This window comes from Oncorhynchus clarkii, chromosome 21, assembly GCF_045791955.1.
Source record: "Oncorhynchus clarkii lewisi isolate Uvic-CL-2024 chromosome 21, UVic_Ocla_1.0, whole genome shotgun sequence".
NCBI classification, from domain to species: Eukaryota; Metazoa; Chordata; class Actinopteri; order Salmoniformes; family Salmonidae; genus Oncorhynchus; species Oncorhynchus clarkii.
In genome coordinates this window covers 22435007-22460013 of record NC_092167.1, presented here as the reverse complement: position 1 = coordinate 22460013, position 25007 = coordinate 22435007, and the positions used below count along the sequence as shown (strand labels likewise).

General features: G+C 42.0%; 1 protein-coding gene across 2 annotated transcripts in view; it reads right to left on the bottom strand.

Moving 5' to 3' along the window:
- LOC139378765 (TBC1 domain family member 22B-like) overlaps positions 1-25007 on the bottom strand; it is a 194812-nt gene that overhangs the window by 121975 nt on the left and 47830 nt on the right. For both annotated transcript variants that reach the window (XM_071121251.1, XM_071121252.1), the window contains exon 9: positions 17273-17387. In XM_071121251.1, coding sequence (XP_070977352.1) covers positions 17273-17387 — 115 coding nt within the window. The remainder of the gene's footprint in view (positions 1-17272; positions 17388-25007) is intronic.

Sequence of the window (25007 nt, the reverse complement as noted above, 5' to 3'; positions counted from 1 at the left end):
TTGCAAAACAGCTCGAGCTCAGTGAGGTTGGATGGAGAGCATTTGTGAACAGCAGTTTTCAGTTCTTTCCACAGATTCTCGATTGGATTCAGGTCTGGACTTTGACTTGGCCATTCTAACACCTGGATATGTTTATTTTTGAACCATTCCATTGTAGATGTTGCTTTATGTTTTGGATCATTGTCTTGTTGGAAGACAAATCTCCGTCCCAGTCTCAGGTCTTTTGCAGACTCCATCAGGTTTTCTTCCAGAATGGTCCTGTATCTGGCTCCATCCATCTTCCCATCAATTTTAACCATCTTCCCTGTCCCTGCTGAAGAAAAGCAGGCCCAAACCATGATGCTGCCACTACCATGTTTGACAGTGGGGATGGTGTGTTCAGCTGTGTTGCTTTTACGCCAAACATAACGTTTTGCATTGTTGCCAAAAGGTTCAATTTTGGTTTCATCTGACCAGAGCACCTTCTTCCACATGTTTGGTGTGTCTCCCAGGTGGCTTGTGGCAAACTTTAAACAACACTTTTTATGGATATCTTTAAGAAATGGCTTTCTTCTTGCCATTCTTCCATAAAGGCCAGATTTGTGCAATATACGACTGATTGTTGTCCTATGGACAGAGTCTCCCACCTCAGCTGTAGATCTCTGCAGTTCATCCAGAGTGATCATGGGCCTCTTGGCTGCATCTCTGATCAGTCTTCTCCTTGTATGAGCTGAAAGTTTAGAGGGACGGCCAGGTCTTGGTAGATTTGCAGTGGTCTGATACTCCTTCCATTTCAATATTATCGCTTGCACAGTGCTCCTTGGGATGTTTAAAGCTTGGGAAATCTTTTTGTATCCAAATCCAGCTTTAAACTTCTTCACAACAGTATCTCGGACCTGCCTGGTGTGTTCCTTGTTCTTCATGATGCTCTCTGCGCTTTTAACGGACCTCTGAGACTATCACAGTGCAGGTGCATTTATACGGAGACTTGATTACACACAGGTGGATTGTATTGATCATCATTAGTCATTTAGGTCAACATTGGATCATTCAGAGATCCTCACTGAACTTCTGGAGAGAGTTTGCTGCACTGAAAGTAAAGGGGCTGAATAATTTTGCACGCCCAATTTTTCCGTTTTTGATTTGTTAAAAAAGTTTGAAATATCCAATAAATGTCGTTCCACTTCATGATTGTGTCCCACTTGTTGTTGATTCTTCACAAAAAAATACAGTTTTATATCTTTATGTTTGAAGCCTGAAATGTGGCAAAAGGTCGCAAAGTTCAAGGGGGCCGAATACTTTCGCAAGGCACTGTATATAAAAATGTAAGAATGTGAGATATTATGCTCTACGCCCCATATGGCACCCTACTCCCTACATAGGGCTCTGGTCAAAAGTAGTGCACTATGAGACGCAGTCAAAAGTAGTGCACTATATAGGGAATAGGGCACCATTTGGGACGTAGTGTTGGTATACAAGGCTGAGTGAGATGTTAATTGATAAATAAACTCAGCCAGGACACTGTCTTTCAAAGACAATTTGTAAAAATCCAAATAACTTCACAGATCTTCATTGTAAAAGGTTTAAACACTGTTTCCCATGTTTGTTCAATGAACCATAAAAATTAATGAACATGCACCTGTGGAACAGTCGTTAAGACACTAACAGCTTACAGACGGTAGGCAATTAAGGTCACAGAAAACTGCGTGAACGTGCCTTAGGCGTGCTGCAAGGAGGCATGAGGACTGCAGATGTGGCCAGGGCAATAAATTGCAATGTCTGTACTGTGAGACGCCTAAGACAGCGCTACAGGGAGACAGGACGGACAGCTGATCGTCCTCACAGTGGCAGACCACGTGTAACACCTACACAGGATCGGTACATCCGAACATAACACCTGTAGGACAGATACAGGAAGGCAACAACAACTGCCCGAAATACACCAGGAACGTGCAATCCCTCCAGACTGTCTGCAAAAGGTTGAGAGAGGCTGGACTGAGGGCTTGTAGGCCTGTTGTAAGGCAGGCCCTCACCAGACATCACCGGCAACAACGTCACCTATGGGCACAAACCCACCGTTGTTGGACCAGACTGGCAAAAAGTCGCAATTTTGTCTTGAACTCTGGAGCGGGATCGATGTGGAGGGTCCGTCATGGTCTGGGGCGGTGTGTCACAGCATCAACGGACTGAGCTTGTTGTCATTGCAGGCAATCTCAACACTGTGCGTTACAGGGAAGACATCCTCCTCCCTCATGTGGTACCCTTCCTGCAGGCTCATCCTGATATGACCCTCCAGCATGACAATGCCACCAGCCATACTACTGTTCGTTCTGTGTGTGATATCCTGCACGACAGGAATGTCAGTGTTCTGCCATGGCCAGCGAAGAGCCTGGATCTCAATCCCATTGAGCACATCTGGGACCTGTTGGATTGGAGGGTGAGGGCTAGGGCCATTCCCCCCAGAAATGCCCGGGAACTTGCAGGTGCCTTGGTGGAAGAGTGGGGTAACATCTCACTGGAAGAACTGGCAAATCTTGTGCAGTCAATGAGGAGGAGATCAGCTGCATTAAGTACTGCAGTGTGTGGCCACACCAGACACTGACTGTTCCTTTTGACACTTTGACCCCCCCTTTGTTCAGGGTCACATTATTCCACTTCTGTTAGTCACATCACTGGAAGTTATTCAGTTTATGTCTCAGTTGTTCAGTTTATGTCAGAGTTGTTGAATCTTATGTTCATACAAATATTTACACATGTTAAGTTTGCTGAAAATAAAGGCAGTTGACAGTGAGATGACGTTTCTTTTTTTGCTGATTTTATGTGGAGTAGCTACAAGCTGAATTACTATCAGAAGAGTGGAAGATTATTCAACAACAAATGTGTATCTTAAAAAAAGATGACACTCAATTGCATCATGTCAAGTGCATTTTAGCGGGGTGACAAAATGATAAAGGAGCAATTTTTCATGGCGAGAAATCCAATTTATGCCTTTTTATAGTAGAGGAATTAACGTAATACCAAAATATTCAATAACCGTGATTATTATTCATGGAAATGTATTACATCTTGACAAGGTGTTTTTTCAGAACCATTCTCGGCTCCAGTGCATTTTATGGAATCAGGAATGATGAGAAAATGTGTGGAGAAAGTCTCAAAATAGATCTAGTGTTTCAGTTCCTGGCCATTGGAATAATGAGTCAGCTTCTCCATCATCTTCAAGAAGAAAATATTTCAAGACGTGATACGAACTATTCCAAGTACTGTACTTATTAGTATGATAGTGTATATTATATTTCACAACAATGATTTAAAATTTAAATAAACTAGAAATATGAGGAGTGTGTAATAAATAAATATCGATGAAAAGCCCAAGTTGAAAAAAAAGTGGCTCAAGCCAAAACAGATTCTAAATAACCCTATTTAAAATAACAGAGCAAGAGGCAAAAACAAAACTAAAGTTAAGAGTCTTTCTTTCTAATTGCTAGGCCTACTTCAGATGCACATTTCTTTACTACTGCCAATAAGTACTATGTGTGTGCACTGTTCCCTGCCTCCCACATCAGTCTACTAGACACAAACTTGGGTCAATGGGGAACTCCATCAGAGAACGATAGAAGAGGGGGATAAGAGAGAGCAGAGGAGGAAAGAGGGAGGGAAACCTCCAGTGAATGCCAGTGGCCGTGCAGAGGCAATTACTTAATGACTCGTTAGAGCAAATAAAGAACGTTAATCAGCTAAGCGTTAAAATCAGCGCCTGGCGATGGGAGACTGCGAACAAACCGATACTCATTAAATACTCAGCAACAAGACACACCACACTGATCCCCCGCTCAATCAACAGACAGCACGACAGAGAACCAACACACCCCACTGACACTAAACTCAATCCACAGACCAAATGACAGACAGCCAGCTGAACCTCCGCTCAATCCACAGACACCAGATAGACTACCCCCAACTGACCCAGTGTTAGACAGACACCAGATAGACTACCCCCAACTGACCCAGTGTTTGTTAGACAGACACCAGATAGACCACCCCCAACTGACCCAGTGTTTGTTAGACAGACACCAGATAGACTACCCCCAACTGACCCAGTGTTTGTTAGACAGACACCAGATAGACTACCCCCAACTGACCCAGTGTTTGTTAGACAGACACCAGATAGACTACCCCCAACTGGCCCAGTGTTTGTTAGACAGACACCAGATAGACTACCCCCAACTGACCCAGTGTTTGTTAGACAGACACCAGATAGACTACCCCCAACTGACCCAGTGTTTGTTAGACAGACACCAGATAGACTACCCCCAACTGACCCAGTGTTTGTTAGACAGACACCAGATAGACTACCCCCAACTGACCCAGTGTTTGTTAGACAGACACCAGATAGACTACCCCCAACTGACCCAGTGTTAGACAGACAGACACCAGATAGACTACCCCCAACTGACCCAGTGTTAGACAGACAGACAGACAGACACCAGATAGACTACCCCCAACTGACCCAGTGTTAGACAGAGAGACAGAGAGACAGACAGACAGACAGACAGAGAGACAGAGAGACAGAGAGACAGAGAGACAGAGAGACAGAGAGACAGAGAGACAGAGAGACAGAGAGACAGAGAGACAGAGACAGAGACAGAGACAGAGACAGAGACAGACAGACAGACAGACAGACAGACACACACACACACACACACACACACACACAGACACACACACACACACACACACACAGACACAGACACACACACAGACACACACACACACACACACACCCCTCTGGCCCTCCGCTCAACCCACAGCCAGACCAAACTGACAGACAGTAGGCGTGATTCTCTGTCGTGCTGTCTGTTCATTGAGCAGAGGGTCAGTGGTCTGTGTCTGCGCTGTCTGTGGATTGAGCGGGGGATCCGTGTGGTGTGTCTTTAGACAGTAGGCGTGATCCTCACACAGTCGATACGGACCACTTAAACATGGATAAACTAAACCAGCCTGGTAGTAGCTGACAAAGTAGTTGGCTAAAGCTACAAGACTCTGATGGAGAGACAAGTAAAACAGAAGAGTGACATTTTGACTGCGATTCATGACATCAAAAGTCTCCCGTTTTAATCACATGGTGTAAACACAAAATATAGGCCCACTACTCACAATCACAGCGTGTTGACTTCAGTCGCTTCTCTGCTTAGTAGGAAGGGATCATCTTTAGCTTGCTTGGAGTAGTCCAATAGGGCTGTTGTACAAGCTCAATATGTGTATTTCTCTCTCGTCCACATAGTTTATAATTTAGGCTGAGGGGGAATTCCTCTATTCCCCAATCAAAATGTTTTTTCCCCGACTGCTCCGCCTACAATCCCCATCCCTCTGTCAGATGCTGAGAGTGACACACACAATAAAAAAATAAAAAAATTAAACATTAGCACTGCTTAGAGTTTGTCAGAGATGCCCAGTGTCAGCTAGGTCTCAGACTGTAAACCAACCAGCCATGCTAACAACTTGCTAGGATAGCACTGCTAACAGAACAGGTAGATTCTCTTCACTTAGCTTATTTGGTCTTCTTTCACACTGTTCTGTTGCTGTTATTAAAACCAACCTTCATGTCTATGCGTCGGCTTACAGTGTAGACTCCGTCAGAGCTTGGCTATATGTCTGGTTTATTATTCTGAATAAAAACCTGATAAGTAATGTATTTGCCAGCTCTGTCACAATGTATCATTTTCAATTTCTTAAGAAGTGCACAGTTGGAGCTAGGAACACAAACAAGCATTTCGCTATACCCTCAATAACATCTGCTGAATATGTGTATGTGACCAATAAAATTTAAGTGATGGTTCACTTAAGACACAGTGAGCTCCAAAAGTATTGGAAGAGTGACACATTTTTGTTGTTTTGGCTCTTTACTTCAGCACTTTGAAATGATACCATGACTATGAGGTTAAAGTGCAGACTGTCAGCTTTAATTTGAGGGTATTTACACCACTTTTTGTATATAGTCCACCCCTTTTAGGGGGAAAAAAGGTATTGGGACAAATTCCCTTATGTGAATTAAAGTAGTATAAAGTTAAGTATTTGGTCCCATATTCATAGCACGCAATGACTTCATCAAGCTTGGGACTCTACACATTTGTTGGATGCATTTGCTCTGTTTTTTTGGTTGTGTTTCAGATTATTTTGCGCCCAAGCGTAATTTTGTAGTAACTTTTATTGTAAATAAAATATCATACCCCCAAGACATGCGAACCTCTGACAACTACAATAACAGTGGAAGTTAGCATTATTGAGCGGATATTTGTGTCTGCAACTTTCTCACTCATTATTATTCACAACTCATTCAGGATTATCCCTAATCATGGTAGCAAGTATAAGTAGAAACATAAAAATAAAATAAAAATTAACAGCTAATGGGGATCCGAATAAAGGGGATTTCTCCCTTGAGCTCCTCACTTCCACTCTTTTCCCCCCTTCTCTATCCTTCTCACAGCCTCTTCCAATCCCTGCCTCTGATCCTCTCTCAGCCCGTCTCAGTCACTCACTGCCCCTCTATTTCCCCTCAATGCCAGGACCAGCAGGCAGGACTTGAGGTAGTTGAGAGCTCTGGACAGACAGGACTGAATGCCCACCTCATTCCTCCCTTTATTATTACATTCATTCCCCTCACCTCTCCGCCATAACTCCTTGGCCGTGACACCATCATGGTGTTCTTGCCTACTGCCCACTGGCACACTGCCTGCTGCCCACTGGCACACTGCCTGCTGCAGCCCCCTTTATTACTCCTGACCGGACCCCTACACTCACTCACACAGACGCAGTCACAAGTTATATTATCCTTTTCCATCGACTTTGTACTGACATCACTACTGCTCCTGTATAAAGCCCAGCAGTACTATCATAGGTCATCTTCCAGGAAACACGTGCAGCTTCCTTCTGACAGCACGGATCCTCTCTCTCCAGTCTCCACACTGACAAGAAAAAGACCAGAGCTCATCTGTCCTCTCCTCCTGAACTTCATCCAATCCAAATAAAAAATGTGATACACATTTTTTTTATAACATATTTCAAAAAAATTATCTTCACAAAATCTTCCTCGCCTGAATAGCCTCGTTTCACTGCCAAAGATAAAATTAAACCATCTCGAACCACAATACAGGTAGCCTAGTCAAATAATTAACATCCAATCACATTAACCGTTACTCTCTCGCGGGAATTCCACTAACGGTCCGTATTTAGCTGCTGCTCCTGTTGGTATCTGTACTGATGGTGCAAAAGCCATGACAGGGAGGCATAGTGGACTGGTAACACGCGTGCAAGCAGTTGCTCCCGACGCCACTTGGGTACACTGCAGCATCAACCGAGAGGTTCTTGCTGCCAAGGGAATGCCTGACAGCTTGAAAGACGTTTTGGGCACTACAGTGAAAATGGTTAACTTTGTTAAAGCAAGGCCTCTGAACTCATGAGTATTTGCCACGTATTGACACATTGCTACTACTTTTACTACACTACCTTACTCTGTTTAGCACATGGCTTCATATGTGAATCCTTAAATAGATGAGTCGGGCTAAAGATTAACTTCATGGTGACGGGGCAGTATTTTCACGTCCGGATGAAATGCATTCCCAAATTCAACTGCCTGCTACTCATCCCCAGAAGATAAGATATGCATATTATTAGTAGATTTGGATAGAAAACACTCAGAAGTTTCTAAAACTGTTTGAATCATGTCTGTGAGTATAACAGACCTTATTTAGCAGGCGAAACCCCGAGGACAAACCATTCAGATTTTTTTAAGGTCACACTTTTCAATGGGGAATCTAGATTTCTAAGGGACCTTCTTGCAGTTTCTATCGCTTCCACTGGATGTCAACAGTCTTTAGAAATTTGTTGAGGTTTTTCCTTTGTGTAATGAAGAAGTACGGCCATCTTGAACGAGGGTCACTTGAAATGTACTGTTAGATAGAGGCGTGTGACCAGAAAGCTAGCTACAGTTTGTTTAACTCCTGTATTGAACACAGATCACCCAGTCTTCAATTTGATCGATTATTTACGTTAAAAAATACCTAAAGTTCTATTACAAAAGTAGTTTGAAATGTTTTGGCAAAGTTTACAGGTAACAAGATGGAACTGGTGTTGTTCTGGATCAAACGAGCCAAATAAATTGACATTTTGGATATATAGACGGAATTAATCGAACAAAATTACCATTTGTGATGTTTATGGGACATATTGGAGTGCCAACAAAAGAAGCTCGTCAAAGGCATGAATTATATTTTTATTTCTGCATTTTGTGTCGCACCTGCAGGGTTGAAATATGCTTTTCTCTCTTTGTTTACAGAGGTGCTATCCTCAGATAATAGCATTGTTTGCTTTCGCCAAAAAGCCTTTTTGAAATCTGACATGTTGGCTGGATTCACAACAAGTGTAGCTTTAATTTGCTATCTTGCATGTGTGATTTAACCTCTAGCGTCGAGCAATCCCGTATCCGGGAGTGTAATCATAGCCTCAAGCTCATTACCATAACGCAACGTTAACTATTCATGAAAATAGCAAATTAAATGAAAGAAATATATTTACTCACAAGCTCAGCCTTTTGTTAACAACACTGTCATCTCAGATTTTCAAAATATGCTTTTCAACCATAGCTACACAAGTATTTGTGTAAGAGTATTGATAGCTAGCATAGCATTAAGCCTAGCATTCAGCAGGCAACATTTTCACAAAAACAAGAAAAGCATTCAAATAAAATAATTTACCTTTGAAGAACTTCTGATGTTTTAAATGAGGAGACTCTCAGTTAGATAGCAAATGTTCATTTTTTCCAAAAATATTATTTGTGTAGGAGAAATCGCTCCGTTTTGTTCATCACATTTGGCGAAGAAAAAACCAGAAAATTCAGTCATTACAACGCCGAACCTTTTTCCAAATTAACTCCATAATATCGACAGAAACATGGCAAACGTTGTTTAGAATCAATCCTCAAGGTGTTTTTCACATATCTATTCGATGATAAATCATTCGTGGCAGTTGGGTTTCTCCTCAGTAGCAAACGGAAAAGTACTACAGCTGGAGATTAAGCAATAATTGTGACGGAGGACACCAAGCGACCACCTGGTAAATGTAGTGTCTTATGGTCAATCTTCCAATGATATGCCTACAAATACGTCACAATGCTGCAGACACCTTGGGGAAACGACAGAAAGTGTAAGCTCTTTCGTGGCCCATTCACAGCCATATTGGGAGTCATTGGAACACAGCGCCTTCAAAATCTGGGGCACTTTCTGTTTGAAATTTCATCTTGGTTTCGCCTGTAGCATCAGTTCTGTGGCACTCACAGACAATATCTTGCAGTTTTGGAAACGTCAGAGTGTTTTCTTTCCAAAGCTGTCAATTATATGCATAGTCGAGCATCTTTTCGTGACAAAATATCTTGTTTAAAACGGGAACGTTTTTCATCCAAAAATTAAAATAGCGCCCCCTATATCCAAGAAGTTAATGAAAGTTCGATTTTTATAGTAATTTATTTGACTTTGGCACTCTGCATTTTCCCTGGCTTTTGGCCAGGTGGGACGCTAGCGTCCCACATATCCCAGAGAGGTTGAGAGGTTGTGAACGATGCTGAATGGGTGTAGACAAAGAAGAGCTCTCCAGTAGGTGTACCAAAATATTCAAGGGACATTTTCTCAAAAGTGGGGATATCAAAAGTTAACCTGTTGAGTCTATGGGGGAGCTATTTCATTATTGGATAAAAAAAACGTGCCCGTTTTAAGTGCAATATTTTGTCACGAAAAGATGCTCGACTATGCATATAATTGACAGCTTTGGAAAGAAACAGTCTGACGTTTCCAAAACTGCAAAGATATTATCTGTGAGTGCCACAGAACTCATGCTACAGGCGAAACCAAGATGAAACTTCAAACAGGAAATGAGCAGAATTTCTGAAGCTCTGTTTTCCATTGTCTCCTTATATGGCTGTGAATGCACCACGAACGAGCCTGGCCTTTCTGTCGTTTCTTCAAGATGTCTGCAGCATTGTGACGTATTTGTAGGCATATCATTGGAAGATTGGCCATAAGAGACTACATTTTCCAGGGGTCCGCCCGGTGTCTTTTGTCTAAATTGGTGCGTAATCTTCAGGTGCGGGCATTTTCTCCTGGGATTCAGGAGAGAAAGCACACTTCCACGAACGATATATCAATGAAGAGATATGTGAAAAACACCTTGAGGATTGGTTCTAAACAACGTTTGCGATTTCTCCTAAACAAATAATCTTTCAGGAAAAACTGAACATTTGCTATCTAACAGAGTCTCCTCATTGAAAACATCTGAAGTTCTTCAAAGGTAAATGATTTTATTTGAATGCTTTTCTGGTTTTTATGAAAATGTTGCCTGCTGAATGCTAACGCTAACGCTAATGCTAAATGCTACTCTAGCTAGCTACTGTTACACAAATGATTGTTTTCCTATGGTTGAGAAGCATATTTTGAAAATCTGAGATGACAGTGTTGTTAACAAAAGGCTAAGCTTGAGAGCTAGCATATTTATTTCATTTCATTTGCGATTTTCATGAATAGTTAACGTTGCGTTCTATATACTTCCGGCCCGTCCTTGGACACTGTGCTATCTAACCTCCAAACGAGCTTCAATGCCATACAGCACTCCTTCCGTGGCCTCCAACTGCTCTTAAACGCTAGTAAAACCAAATGCATGCTTTTCAACCGTTCGCTGCCTGCACCCGCACGCCTGACCAGCATCACCACCCTGGATGGTTCCGACCTTGAATATGTGGACATCTATAAGTACCTAGGTGTCTGGCTAGACTCTAAACTCTCCTTCCAGACCCATATCAAACATCTCCAATCGAAAATCAAATCAAGAGTCGGCTTTCTATTCCGCAACAAAGCCTCCTTCACTCACGCCGCCAAACTTACCCTAGTAAAACTGACTATCCTACCGATCCTCGACTTCGGCGATGTCATCTACAAAATTGCTTCCAACACTCTACTCAGCAAACTGGATGCAGTTTATCACAGTGCCATCCGTTTTGTCACTAAAGCACCTTATACCACCCACCACTGCGACTTGTATGCTCTAGTCGGCTGGCCCTCGCTACATATTCGTCGCCAGACCCACTGGCTCCAGGTCATCTGCAAGTCCATGCTAGGTAAAGCTCCGCCTTATCTCAGTTCACTGGTTACGATGGCAACACCCATCCGTAGCACGCGCTCCAGCAGGTGTATCTCACTGATCATCCCTAAAGCCAACACCTCATTTGGCCGCCTCTCGTTCCAGTTCTCTGCTGCCTGTGATTGGAACGAATTGCAAAAATCGCTGAAGTTGGAGACTTTTATCTCCCTCACCAACTTCAAACATCTGCTATCTGAGCAGCTAACCGATCGCTGCAGCTGTACATAGTCTATTGGTAAATAGCCCACCCATTTTCACCTACCTCATCCCCATACTGTTTTTATTTATTTATTTTTCTGCTCTTTTGCACACCAATATCTCTACCTGTACATAACCATCTGATCATTTATCACTCCAGTGTTAATCTGCATAATTGTAATTATTTGCCTACCTTCTCATGCCTTTTGCACACAATGTATATATAGACTCCCCTTTTTTCTACTGTGTTATTGACTTGTTAATTGTTTACTCCATGTGTAACTCTGTGTTGTCTGTTCACACTGCTATGCCTTATCTTGGCCAGGTCGCAGTTGCAAATGAGAACTTGTTCTCAACTAGCCTACCTGGTTAAATAAAGGTGAAATAAAAAAATTTAAAAAAAAATGAGCTTGAGGCTGTATTCACGATCTCGGATCCGGGATGGCTAAGTGCAAGAGGTTAATCAAATTTCAAAGCAGAATTACCATCCCATTGTTCCTCAACTGTAGTGTATGATCTACAACTTTATAGCTCCGAGTCTCTACTTTTATCCAATGTAAAAAATAAAATAAAACTTCAAATTTTGCTACATAGGACCGAAACAAGCCAATTAGTCACAAATGTGGAATAAGTCAAGGGGTATGAATACTTTGTGAAGGTAGATTAAACAGAGTCAATACTGCCCCTAGTGGTAAGGCAGGTTAAGCAGTGTGTTACAGTACACTACAAAATCCTATAGCCAACATGCTAGAGCTACATTATGTAGGCCTACTGACTACCGCAAAACAAACCTATACTTTTGAGAGCATATTGGCCTATAGGGGATATTTGTAACCACCTGAAGAAGTGGGAACTCAGCACACTTATCTAGCTAACTCTAAATATGATATTGTAGCTATATTTCCATGTAGGCTAATTGATTCATCTATCAGTAAATGTAGGCTAGTGTTCCTACAAAAACGTTCCAGACCTAGGCCTATAAGCTACTTAATTGTAGGCCTATTCACTGCAAATGGCATACTCCGCTCCGCAGGCGCACCAAAACCATACTAACTACAGCCTACACCAGTGACAAAGTGGTGCCATGAACTCAATGTTGAGAACTACATTATATGACTATCCTCTCTGTAACTAGACAGAAGTTGCTTTAAAAACTGTATTTTTCTCTCGAAAGCATTTTGAGCAACGGTAATATGCTTGTGCTTCTCAGAACCCATCTTTCCCTACTCCGTGCGCACAATGGGGAGAGGGAGAGAGTCAGCAGACAACGGGCAAAACAGGGACAGGTAGATACTTTCATAGCCTATGCATTATGTTGATTCCAGCTATCACTGTTGAACAAATAGTATAATATAGAAAAGGTGGATTTTTATTAAGATGCAAAGAGGAAAGCAGTGTCGTTCTTGTCAGAAAAATATTTTAACTGCATGCTGTTGTTCAATGCAGAGTGAATCTTGAGTATGAGGAACTGCCTGGTTGAGTGACAGGGGGTGGGGCTTGGTGTGTGGGATTTGGAAGCAGCCAAAGCATTAGTGTCTGCAGTTGCATCCCATTGTTCTTGCATGAACCCCCGCCCCCCACCCCCCTTGAGCAACCCACTGGTTTCTGCATGAAACACAACGTCTTAGTTCTTGCATCATCAAAGGAAGGAAGATAGACGTTTGTTTGAAAACTAGCAGCAACAAAGGAACAAAAATAGAGACACAAAAAAAGCGATAGCTTAGCGTTGTTACAGAGCGAAGGCAAGGCGAGAAGACAGAGATGGAACGGCAGCCTTGATCCTGTCTGATAGACGTATTTAGATGGTGTTGATGAGAGAGAAAAACACCTAGTGCAGGTGGCCATCTTAATAATTTCCCTGACAGAGGAAACTGTGATTCACATTTGACACAGCATGTCACTCAACTTCCTCACATCTTTAACACTTCTCTCTGGTGTTACAGTGCCTTCAGAAAGTACTGACACCCCTTGACTTTTTCCACATTTTGTTGTGTTACAGCTTGAATTAAATTATTTTGTCATACCCCATAATGTCAAAGTGGAATCATGTTTTTCAATATTTTTTACAAATCCTTCAAAAGCTGAAATGTCTGAAGTCAATAAGTATTCAACCCCTTTGTTTTGGCAATCCTAAATAAGTTCAGGGGTAAACATGTGCTTAACAAGTAACAATGTATTTTATTTAACCTTTAGTTAACTAGGCAATTCAATTAAGAACAAATCATTATTTACAATGATGGCCTACCAAAAGGCAAAAGGCCTCCTGCGGGGACCGGGGCAAAATATATATATATATATATATATATATATATATATATATATATATATATATATATATATATATATATATATATATATATATATATTGGACAAAACACACATCAGGACACCACAACACTACATAAAGAGAGACCTAAGACAACAACATAGCATGGCAGCAACACATGACAACACAGCATCGTAGCAACACAACAAGACAACATGGTAGCAACACAACATGGCAGCAGCACAACATAGCAGCAGCACAAAACATAATAATTACTCTGTTTGCAATAATAGTGTTTAACATGATTTTTAAATGAGTACCCCATTTCTGTACCCCACTACAAAACACAGGTGTCCTTCCTAACTCAGTTGCGGAGAGTAAGGAAACCACACAGGGATTTCACCATGAGGTCAATGGTGACTTTAAAACAACTACAGAATTGAATGGCTGTGATAGGAGAAAACTGAGGATGAATCAACAACATTGTAGTTACTCCACAATACTAACCTAATTGACAGAGTGAAAAGAAAGCCTGTACAGAATACAAAACTAGCTAGCTAACATTGAACCTAGTTGGGGGTGATTACAGTCATCTATTGGACTAGATAAAGTGTATTTTTGCTATTACTTTCACTCTTGAAATCTTTGGTTGTTTCCTACACTACCTTACTCTGTTTAGCACATGGCCTCACATGTGAATCCTTAAATAGGTAAGTGGGGCTAAAGCTTAAGAGAGTGTGAACGATACTGAATGGGTGTAGACAAAGAAGAGCTCTCCAGTAGGTGTACCAAAACATTCAATAGCCATTTTCTCAAAAGTGGGGTTATCAAAAGTTTATAAACTTTCAAAGCAGAATTACTTCACCATAGTTCCCCACCTGTAGTGTATGATGTACAATTTTATAACTATGAATACTTTCTGAAGGTAGATTAAACAGAGTCAATATTGCCCCCAGTGGTCAAGCAGGGTGACAGGTTAAGCAGTGTATTACAGTACACTTCAAAAGCCTATAGCCAACATGCTACAGCTACATTGTGTAGGCCTACTGACTACCACAAACAAACATACACACACATCTCTCAAAAGTGTATGTGCATAAGTGTGCGTGAGTGTGTGTGTAGCAGAGGGGGAAAAAAGGTTTGTTCTTCTATAGAGAGCAATAGCAATGGTGTCTTTTTGGGCAAAGCCTATGAGTTTTTGGATAAACGCAGAAGGTCTGCCAAACACAGGCTTAGGAGATTTTGTTCTATGAGAATCTTCTTCAGCTAAAATCACCTTTTGTGAATGTTGAAGCATTTATGTAATTTAAAAAAGTACATAAAGCACATAAAGGCTTCATAATTCATAAAGGTCATGCTAACTGACTGATATCTCATAGAACAAAACGTAGATCTACTAAGCCTGTGTGAACTTAAGCCCTTATGTTCTGCATTCATCCCAAAAACCTGAATCTTTCCGCATACATTTTCCCAGAAGGAGCAGCTGAATGAGGTAACTCATTTCCGGGTTTTAGGACTACAAGCTGGCAAGCACTATAATGCATGGTACCTGACAGCAGCAGGCACAACACAGCATGACTTACTGGCCTTTCTATTACATCCCTGTCATCATGGGACGGCAGGTAGGCTAGGGGTTAGAGCGTTGGACTGGTAACCGAAAGGTTGCAAGATTGAATCCCCGAGCTGACAAGGTAAAAATATGTTGTTCTGCCTCTGAACAAGGCAATTAACCCACTGTTCCTAGGCCGACATTGAAAATAAGAATTTGTTCTTAACTGACTTGCCTAGTTAAATAAATGTAAAAAAAGATATATATATATATTTTTTTAAATGCATATTTAACACACAGGGATTCAACCAGCACAATCCAGTGAGTACGAATCACGATATGGCTGCAACTACTGCAAACTCTGCTGAAAAACAACACACACACACAAACAGATCCAAACACACACTAGCACACCTCCTTTCACCCTCCTCCTTTAATAAGAGAGAATCAGCTAAAACAGAAAGCAGCAATATCTTCAACAGTAATGTCCCCCAAGAGTTTGTACTAACACCTTGTAAAATGCTACTGAAGAAAAAGTGATTAGGAGTGTACAAACCCATCTACTTCCTTTAAAGAGAGACAGGGCCTGCTAGTCAGTGGAGCTTTCTGACAAGATCAGGAGACTAAAGCCAAGTACAACAACACACAAACACACACACAGACAGCGAGAATCTGACTCAGAGAGAGATGTCCTACACTAACAGCTTTCAATTACTCTGAAATCTCCAACCCTCTGACTTCTTTCTTCTCTCTCTAGTGATGGAGAGTTCTTTCTTTTCTTCCCAAAGTGATAGAGAGAGGGAGCACGTTAAATAAAGTTGAGATTTGATCCCTTTCATTAATTTCAGTCAGACTGCGATGTTCACGCGGTCTGACAAATGAATGAAAGGGATAAAATCAAACTTTATTTAACGTGCATTTTCAATCACTCCAATGTCAGCCCTCATTAGGCTCTGTAGAATACTGGGAAATAACAAATGGCTGCCAGCTAGCTGTGACGCAGCACCATCAAAAGTTGAACTGAGTTTGTGTGTGCGTATACAAGATAGAGTGTGTGTTTGAATGAGTGAGCGAGCGAGCGAGCGCATATGAGAGAAAGCCTCAGACAGAAGGGTAATTAGCCTGCTCATTCCCCGGCATGAACGCCCAAAAATCGCTCTATCCCTCTCGCTCTCTTTCTCTTAACCTCTCAAAAAAAACACGAGCGAAAAGCAACAGACAGCACATCAAACCATCGTGTTACGTGTCAGGCGGAGCACGTTTGAAGGTTTGTTGGCTTTGTAAGCTTCCAAGGCTCATCAGTAGCAGCACATGAAGATGCATATAAACAAAGCGAAGCAGGCCAGGAGACTTTGGGGATCTGACAGACCGACAGAGAGACAGGGTCTGAGTCAGAGACAAGGAAAGAGAGGGGAGTCAAAAGCAACAGAAATAACTATTTTCTGTTTCACGCTTCAGCATACAAAACAGCTGCAATCCCCCGGGTTCACAACCCAACTTCTCACCATGCCTTTAGAGCAACCCCTGGAGTGGCAGAGGAGCCATTTATTCAAGCACAAACACACTAGAGTGAAAGCACGTGCATACACACACACAATCCCCCCCACACACACAAACGTCATTTGAGATGCTTTACTCTCTGCAAATCAATGTTTGCGGCTCAGTTCAGTCTACACAGCACAAGAGAACATAGTCATCGATTTAATGAAACATTCATAACACAAATAATTTACACCACATAAACTCATACAGCAGGGACCCAGGCAAGCTCTATTGTGAGGAGAGCCTATTAAAACATTTAAACTAGGATCTCTTCATGGCTTGGTATTCTCTCGAGTGAGGGAAGTGGACGCTACTATCTAGTATTTGGCTATCTACTCCAGTGATTGAAGCAAAAAAAGAGGACAATTCCCTTAAATGAGAGAAGCGGCTAGAAGAGAGGGACTCACCAAAGTACAAACGCATACTATCTAGTCTTTGGCTTTGGCTATTCCCTTGAGTAAGGGAAGAGAGGGGGGAGGAAGAATAGGGAGGAAGAGGACAGAGGAAGAAACGGGAGGACAAAGAGCGAGGACGAAGACGGAGGAAGAGGGACTCACTGATGTACTCAAAGACATAGACGACGAAGAAAGGCGTGACGAGGTCGTTGATGCCCTGCACGTAGCCGCTGGCCGGGTGGCGGATCGCCCAGATGAACAGGATACGCTCAAAGATCTGACGGACAGACGGAGGAATACACAGGTCAGCACACACACTATGTATAGAGCACAGTATATAGAAGAAAATTGAAGCTACTTCTAGAATCAGTATACGCAAGCTATCTTGTTAATATTTGTAAACTGAGAGGAATAAGTAAGCTTGCTTGTTTTAATGTGAAAGTCAAAGTCCCTCTCAAGGACGATAAAGTCAATCTAGCCATCTCTCCATCTAAGACATACCTAAATAGGAACAGACACAATACAGATGACACATCCATGTAAAACAGTGAATAATGTAGACTTACTTCTATGTTTTATATATTTGACTTTCTTTAACAAGGTCACATGACGGTTTCAAACCAACCGAGAAAAGCCCCATCCCATGCCCACCAGTCAATCAAAGAGCAATATCAGATTAAATTCTAAAAATTTACATAAAGGTTTGATCGTGTTAGAGAAGTAAGGAAATTAGTCATAGGACATGCATGTGCGGTGAGCGTACACACGACAACATCAACGTAAATGTCTCGACGCCATGCTGGACCCATCTGTCTCTCTAGTACTGCTGGATCGAGAACTTTGAACACACAACTTTTTAATTTTCTCCCTTCTTTTCTTCTTTCTCTAATCTTTTTCTGGAAGGCAAACACCTCCATCTTCGTTACAGCCTCGGTTTTAATGTTCCACCTTGCTGCTGTCATCCCCCAAGAATTAAAGGAGGCTTGAAGTTCAGCACAAATCAACCACACAACACCCTGCGTCCCAAATGGCACACTATTCCTCCCCAAAAATAGCGCACTACTTTTGACCAGGTAGCATTCCTGTCAAACGTAGTGCACTATATAGGGAATAGGGTGCCATTTTGGACGCACCCTTGGATTTCCATTCTCTTTCTCATCCCTCTTCTAGTCTGGCCCCTGAATGTCTGTGCCGGAGTTCTGACATGTCAGGCGATGCATTACACATGTAGAGCACTTTCTCGGACGCCATGTTTCTGTCATTTTTCTAAATAAACACATTTCTCAAAATTGTGATCGCCCCGGCTTCCAAAAACATGTTGGTAGGCTGCCTGGGATGCTGGCGCGTTATGCTAGCTAGTATGGTTTGGCGGTGTACCTTTAAAATGCTGTTACATGGACATTCACATCTCCCTACTGCTGTCCCCCTTCTTTCATCATCAAAGTCACATCTATCAAAGCGGGGCGGGGAGGAGAAGGAGGGGGAGTAAAGGCGGAGTGCTAATGTGAGTTTCTCTCTTTAACAGCCCACCCTCCCTTCTCTCCACCCCATCCATGTCTTCCCCTTCGCCTCCCTTTCCTTCCCACGCTAATGCTCTCCCCTCCTCATCCCCCCCCCCCCCTCGTCACCCACCGTCCCTCTTCTCTTTTTGTCCTCTCACTCCCTGAAACAACCCATGTTCTTGCTTCTCATCTCTCTCTCACCCATCATCTCCTTGCAGCTAGAATTCATGGCCAGAGCACCCACAGTCCGTCAGAAGCCCATCAGAGGGTGGAAAATAGACACTAAACCAGGTGGAGGAAATCAATGGCCAGAGAGAGTGAGTGTAAGAGAGTTAGGGAGAGAGGCCAATAGCAGATTCAAGAGGCTGAAAGACTCTGCCAACATAATAAAATAGTGTAATTAAAAATAAATGGATCAACAACAATAAAAAAACACACGCAGCAGAGTAACAGATGAGGTATGTTAACCTCGTGGTGGTAACTGATTAGATAGTGGTGTGATCAGAAGAGGACAGTGTTGAACAGTGTCAGTGTGTGAGGGTTAGGTCCAGACATTAGTGTGTTATGTTTATGCAGTGAACAGGCTGCCCATCAAGCCACAAGCACAGGGAATAAAGGACAGTGAGTGGTCAGTAAGCCTGGTCCCAGGTCTCCATGTTATTTTGCCAAAAAATGTAGTAGCGAGGAGTTGGCTTGGCTATTGCAGATCTGGGACAAGGCAAGCTTTACAATACAGCGCTGATGAAAAAACATTTTAAAAAAGGGACAAAAGGCTACTAAAAATCATAGGACTGATGAGTTATGTTTTCATCCAATAGCTTGTGCATAATTCAGTGCACCATCACGGAATTATTTTAATTTGATCATGCATAAAAGCACAACTTGCTTGGATGAGCATTAGGCTTTCACCCCTCCGTCACCCTCCGCATCCTTCTCCTCATTCCACCCACGCTGCTACAATTGCCTCCTCAAGGGAAATCATGAGGACAGAAATGTATGTATGGACACATGTGCGCTTCTCTCTGGCGCTAGCATCACTGCTAATGTGTGAACAGCATGTCTACAGCCATAGTGGTGCACCGAGGCCAAGTTTATGTCCAGTGCTGTAGGTCCCTTAGGAAGAGACCTCGCCCCACACGGTGTAAAAAACTAAATGTTGCATTACTCAGTAATGTACAGTCTCAGGAGAGTCAGAGTACCTATAGAAAGTCTACACCCCCTTGAACTTTAATCACATTTTGTTGCATTGCAACGTGGAATTGAAATGTATTTATTTGTAATGTTTTGTAATTGATCTCCACAAAATACTCCATAATGTGAAAGTGAAAATAAAATGACTTTCTCCAAATGAACACAAAAATTATATAACTAAAATAGTAATTGCATAAGTATTCACCCCCTTTGTTAAGGCAATCCTAAATGAGTTCAGGAGTAACAATTGGCTTAATAAATCACAAGTTACATGGACTCACTCTGTGTGAAATAATAGAGGTTGACATGATTCTGAATGAATACACCTTCCTCTATCCCAAATACATACTTCTGTAAATTCCCTCAGTCAAATATTGAATTTCAAGCACAGATTCAAACAAAGATCAGAGAGTTTTCAAAAGCTTCATAAAAAAGTGATTGGTAGGTGGGTAACAATAACAAATCAGATATTTAATATCCAGTACTAGTCAAAAGTTTGGACACCTACTCATTCAAGTGTTTTTCTTTATTTTTACTATTTTCTACATGGTAGATAATAGTGAAGACATCAAAACTATAAAATAAAACATATGGAATCATGTAATAAACCAAAAAAGTGTTAAACAAATCCAAATATATTTGATATTTGAGATTCTTCAAAGTAGCCAAAATTTGCGTTGATGACAGCTTTGCACACTCTTGGCATTTTCTCAACCAACTTCATGAGGTAGTCATGGTAGTCACCTGGAATACATTTCAATTAACAGGTGTGTCTCGTTAAAAGTCATTTGTGGAATTTCTTTCCTTTTTAATGATTTGAGCCAATCAGTTGTGACAAGGTAGGGGTGGTACACAAGATAGCCCTATTGGTAAAAGTCCAAGTCCATATTATGGCAAGAACAGCTAAAATAAGCACAGAGAAATGACAGTCCATCGTTACTTTAAGACATGAAGGTCAGTCAATGCTGAAAATGTCAAAAACTTTGAACGTTTCTTCAAGTGCAGTCGCTTACACAATCAAGAGCTATGATGAAAGTGGCTCTCATGAGGACCGTCACAGGAAAGGAAGAGTTACCTCTGCTGCATAGGATAAGTTCATTAGAGTTATGAGCCTCAGAAATTGCAGCCCAAATAAATGCCTCACAGAGTTCAAGTAACAGACAAATCTCAACATCAACTGTTCAGAGGAGACTGCCTAAATCAGGCCTTCATGGTCGAATTGCTGCAAAGAAACCACTACTAAAGGGCACAAATAATAATAAGAAGCTTGCTTGGGACAAGAAACACAAGCAATGGACATTAGACTGGTGGAAATCTGTCCTTTGGTCTGATGAGTCCAAAACTTGAGATTTTTGGTTTCAACCAACATGTCTTTGTGAGACTGATTTATTTAGAATTCAAGCCACACTTAACCAGCATGGCTATCACAGCTTTCTGCAGCGATACACCATCCCATCTAGTTTGCTCTTAGTGGGACTATCATTTGACTCATCATTTGTTTTTCAACAGGACAATGACCCAACACACCTCCAGGCTGTGATGGAGTGCTGCATCAGATGACCTGGACTCCACCATCACCCTACCACAACCCAATTGAGATGGTTTGGGATTTTATTAATTTACCTTTATTTAACTAGGCAAGTCAGTTAAGAACTAATTCTTATTTTCAATGACGGCCTAGGAACAGTGTGCCTGTTCAGGGGCAGAACGACAGATTTGTACCTTGTCAGCTCGGGGGTTTGAACTCGCAACATTCCGGTTACTTGTCCAACGCTCTAACCACTAGGCTACCCTGGATGACTGAGACCACAGAGTGAAGGAAAAGTAGCCAACAAGTGCTCAGCATTTGTGGGAACTCCTTCAAAACCATTGGAAAATAATTCCAGGTGAAGCTGGTTGAGAGAATGCCAAGAGTGTGCAAAGCTGTCATCGTGACAAAGGGTACTGTATCTTTAAGCATGGTCAAGTTAATGATTATGTTGTGGATGATGTATTAAACCACCCAGACACAAAGATGCAGTCGTCCTTCTGAACTGAGCTGCAAGACAGATAGGAAACTGCATAGGAATGTCTTTAAGAGGACATTGACGATTTAAAAACAGCTACAGTTAAATGGCTTTGAAAAGAGAACTGAGGATGGATCAAAAACATTGTAGTTATTCCACAAAGAATAATATAAATATATAAAATAAGAATATTCCAAAACATGCATCAGTATGCAAAACACATAGCCTAAATGCAAGCCTTATGTTTGAGGCAAATCCAACACCACATCACTGAGTAACTTCCTCCTTAGTCCTTTAGGTGCCTTTATAGGCTCCGGAGTGGCGCAGTGGTCTAAGACACTGCAGATCCTGGTTTGAATCCAGGTTGCATCACATCCGCCCGTGATTGGGAGTCCCATAGGGCGTCGCCCGGATTAAGCCATCATTGTAATTAAGAATTTGTTCTTAATATTTAACTGACTTGCCTAGTTAAATAAAGGTTAAATAAATAAAAAATATATTTTCAAACATGGTGATGGCTGCGTCATGATATGGGTATGCCTGACATCGGCAACGACTGTGGAGTTTTTCAGGATGAAAAGAAACGGGATGGAGATACAGGCAAACACAGGCAAAATCTGCTTCAGTCTGCTTGCTTCACACTACACACATATAGGAATTCACCTTTCAGCTGGAGAATAACTTACAACACAAAGCCAAATCTACACTAGAGTTGCTTACCAAGAAGACTGAGTTGAGTGGCCAAGTTACAGTTTTAATCCCACTTACAGTGCATTCGGAAAGTATTCAGACCCCTTAACTTATTCCACTTTTTTTTTTACGTTACAGCCTTATTCAAAAATGTATTCAATATTTTTTTGCCCTCATCAATCTACACACAAAACCACATAATGACAAAGCACAAACAGATTTTTGCTCATTTATAATAAAATACAAAACTAAAATATTTACTTAAGTATTCAGAACCTTTACTTAGTACTTTGTAGAAGCACCTTTGTCAGCGATTACAGCCTTGAGTGTTCTTGGGTATGACGCTACAAGCTTGGCACACCTGTATTTGGGGAGTTTCTCCCATTCTTCTCTGCAGATCCTCTCAAGCTCTGTCAAGTTGGATGGGGAGCATCGCTGCACAGCTATTTTCAGGTCTCTCCAGAGATGTTCGATCGGGTTCAAGTCCAACTCTGGCTGAGCCACTCAAGGACATTCAGAGACTTGTCCCGTAGCCACTCCTGCGTTGTCGTAGCTGTGTGCTTAGGGTCATGTCCTGTTGAAAGATGAACCTTCGACCAAGTCCTGACCAAGTCCTGAGCGCTCTGGAGCAGGTTTTCATCAATGATCTCTCTGTACTTCGCTCCATTCATGTTTCCCTCGATCCTGACTAGTCTCCCAGTTCCTGCCGCTGAAAAACATCCCACAGCATGATGCTGCAAGGTTTCCTCCAGACATGACGCTTGGCATTCAGACCAGTGTTTAATCTTGGTCTCATCAGACCAGAGAACTTCGTTTCACATGGTCTTCAGAGTCCTTTAGGCGCCTTTTCGCAAACTCCAAGCGGGCTGTCATGTGCTTTTTACTGAGGAGTGACTTCCGTCTGGCCACTCTACCATAAAGGCCTGATTAGTGGTGGCTGCAGAGATGGTTGTCCTCAGCCAGCATTTTCCCACCCCCACAGAGGAACTCTGGAGCTCTGTCAGAGTGACCAACGGGTTCTTGGTCACCTCCCTAACCAAGGCCGTTCTACCCGATTGCTCAGTTTGGCTGGGCGGCCAGCTCAAGGAAGAGTCTTGGTGGCTCCAAACTTCTTCCTTTTAACAATGATGGAGGCCTCTGTGTTCTTGGGGACCTTCAATGCTGCAGAAACGTTTTGGCACCCTTCCCCAGATCTGTGCCTCGACACCACCCTGACTCGGAGCTCTAATGACAATTCCGTCGACCTCATGGCTGAGTTTTTGCTCTAACATGCACTGTCAATTGTGCAACCTTACATAGACAGATGTGTGCCTTTCCAAATCATGTCCAATTAATTTAATTTACCACAGGTGGACTCCAATCAAGTTGTAGAAACATCTCAAGTATGATCAATGGAAACAGGATGCACCTGAGCTCAATTTGGAGTCTCACAGCAAAGGGTCTGAATGCTTTTGTAAATAAGGTATCTGTTTTTTATTTTTGATACATTTCCAAAAATGTCTAAAAACCTGTTTTCACTTTGTCATTATTGGGTAATTGTGTGTAGATTGACGAGGATTTTTATTTATTTAATCCATTTTAGAATAAGGCTGTGATGTAACACAACATGGAAAAAAGGAATGGGTATGGAAACTTTCCGAATGCACTGTATAACACAATAAAATGTGAAGAAATGCAAAGGGGATGTAGATTTCTATAGGCACTATGTACACAGACTAAGAGAGACTGAAATGTGTGATTTTTAGACAGCTCTGCGGTAGCATGCATCACCACCACAAGTTATTTCGGGACAGAAATAAAAAATGATCCCCAATTAAATTCTCTAAATATTTCAACGCAGGCCTGCGGCCAGATACACCAGCATGCAAGGAAAGGGAGAAAGATGAGGAAAAAGAGCAGCATAGGGAGAGAGTGTCTGAGGAATTAAAAAATAAAACAGTAGGAAGAAGGAAAGAGGAGAGTTGGAAGAGGGGAAGAAAGGGGCAGCTAGAGAGAGAAATAGGTGAGGGACAGAGAAAGAGGCAAAGGAGGCTGGGAGAGAAAGAGAGGTATACGAAGAAAGAGGGAGACACTTTAAATTAGGAAAAATAGATATTGGGGTGGGTGTGTGTGAGGACGGTTGGCCCATTCATTAGTATTCTCTCATAGCACTGAGGTAGGAGTGTGGTCTGGGAAGGGAACAGAGGTAGAGACCAATAGAGGACATTGAGGAAGAGGGGTGTGACTCGCAAATACTGAACAAACTTATCCAGGACACACAAGCAAACACGGTCCATTATAGCCAACGACAAAAACAATCTGTTTTCTAAAATACTCATTGCAGAGTGCAAAAACGACTCATACCAGAATGCAAACAAAACAGCAAAACCACACGGGAGAACCTTTCATTACACCAGATTGTTTCCACTCTTCAGTAGTCAAGAGGATGCTTGAGTATACGTGCATGCATGCATGGTGCAGTGTGTATGTATGTATAATAAGACGAACAGGATGTCATACACTAGCTAG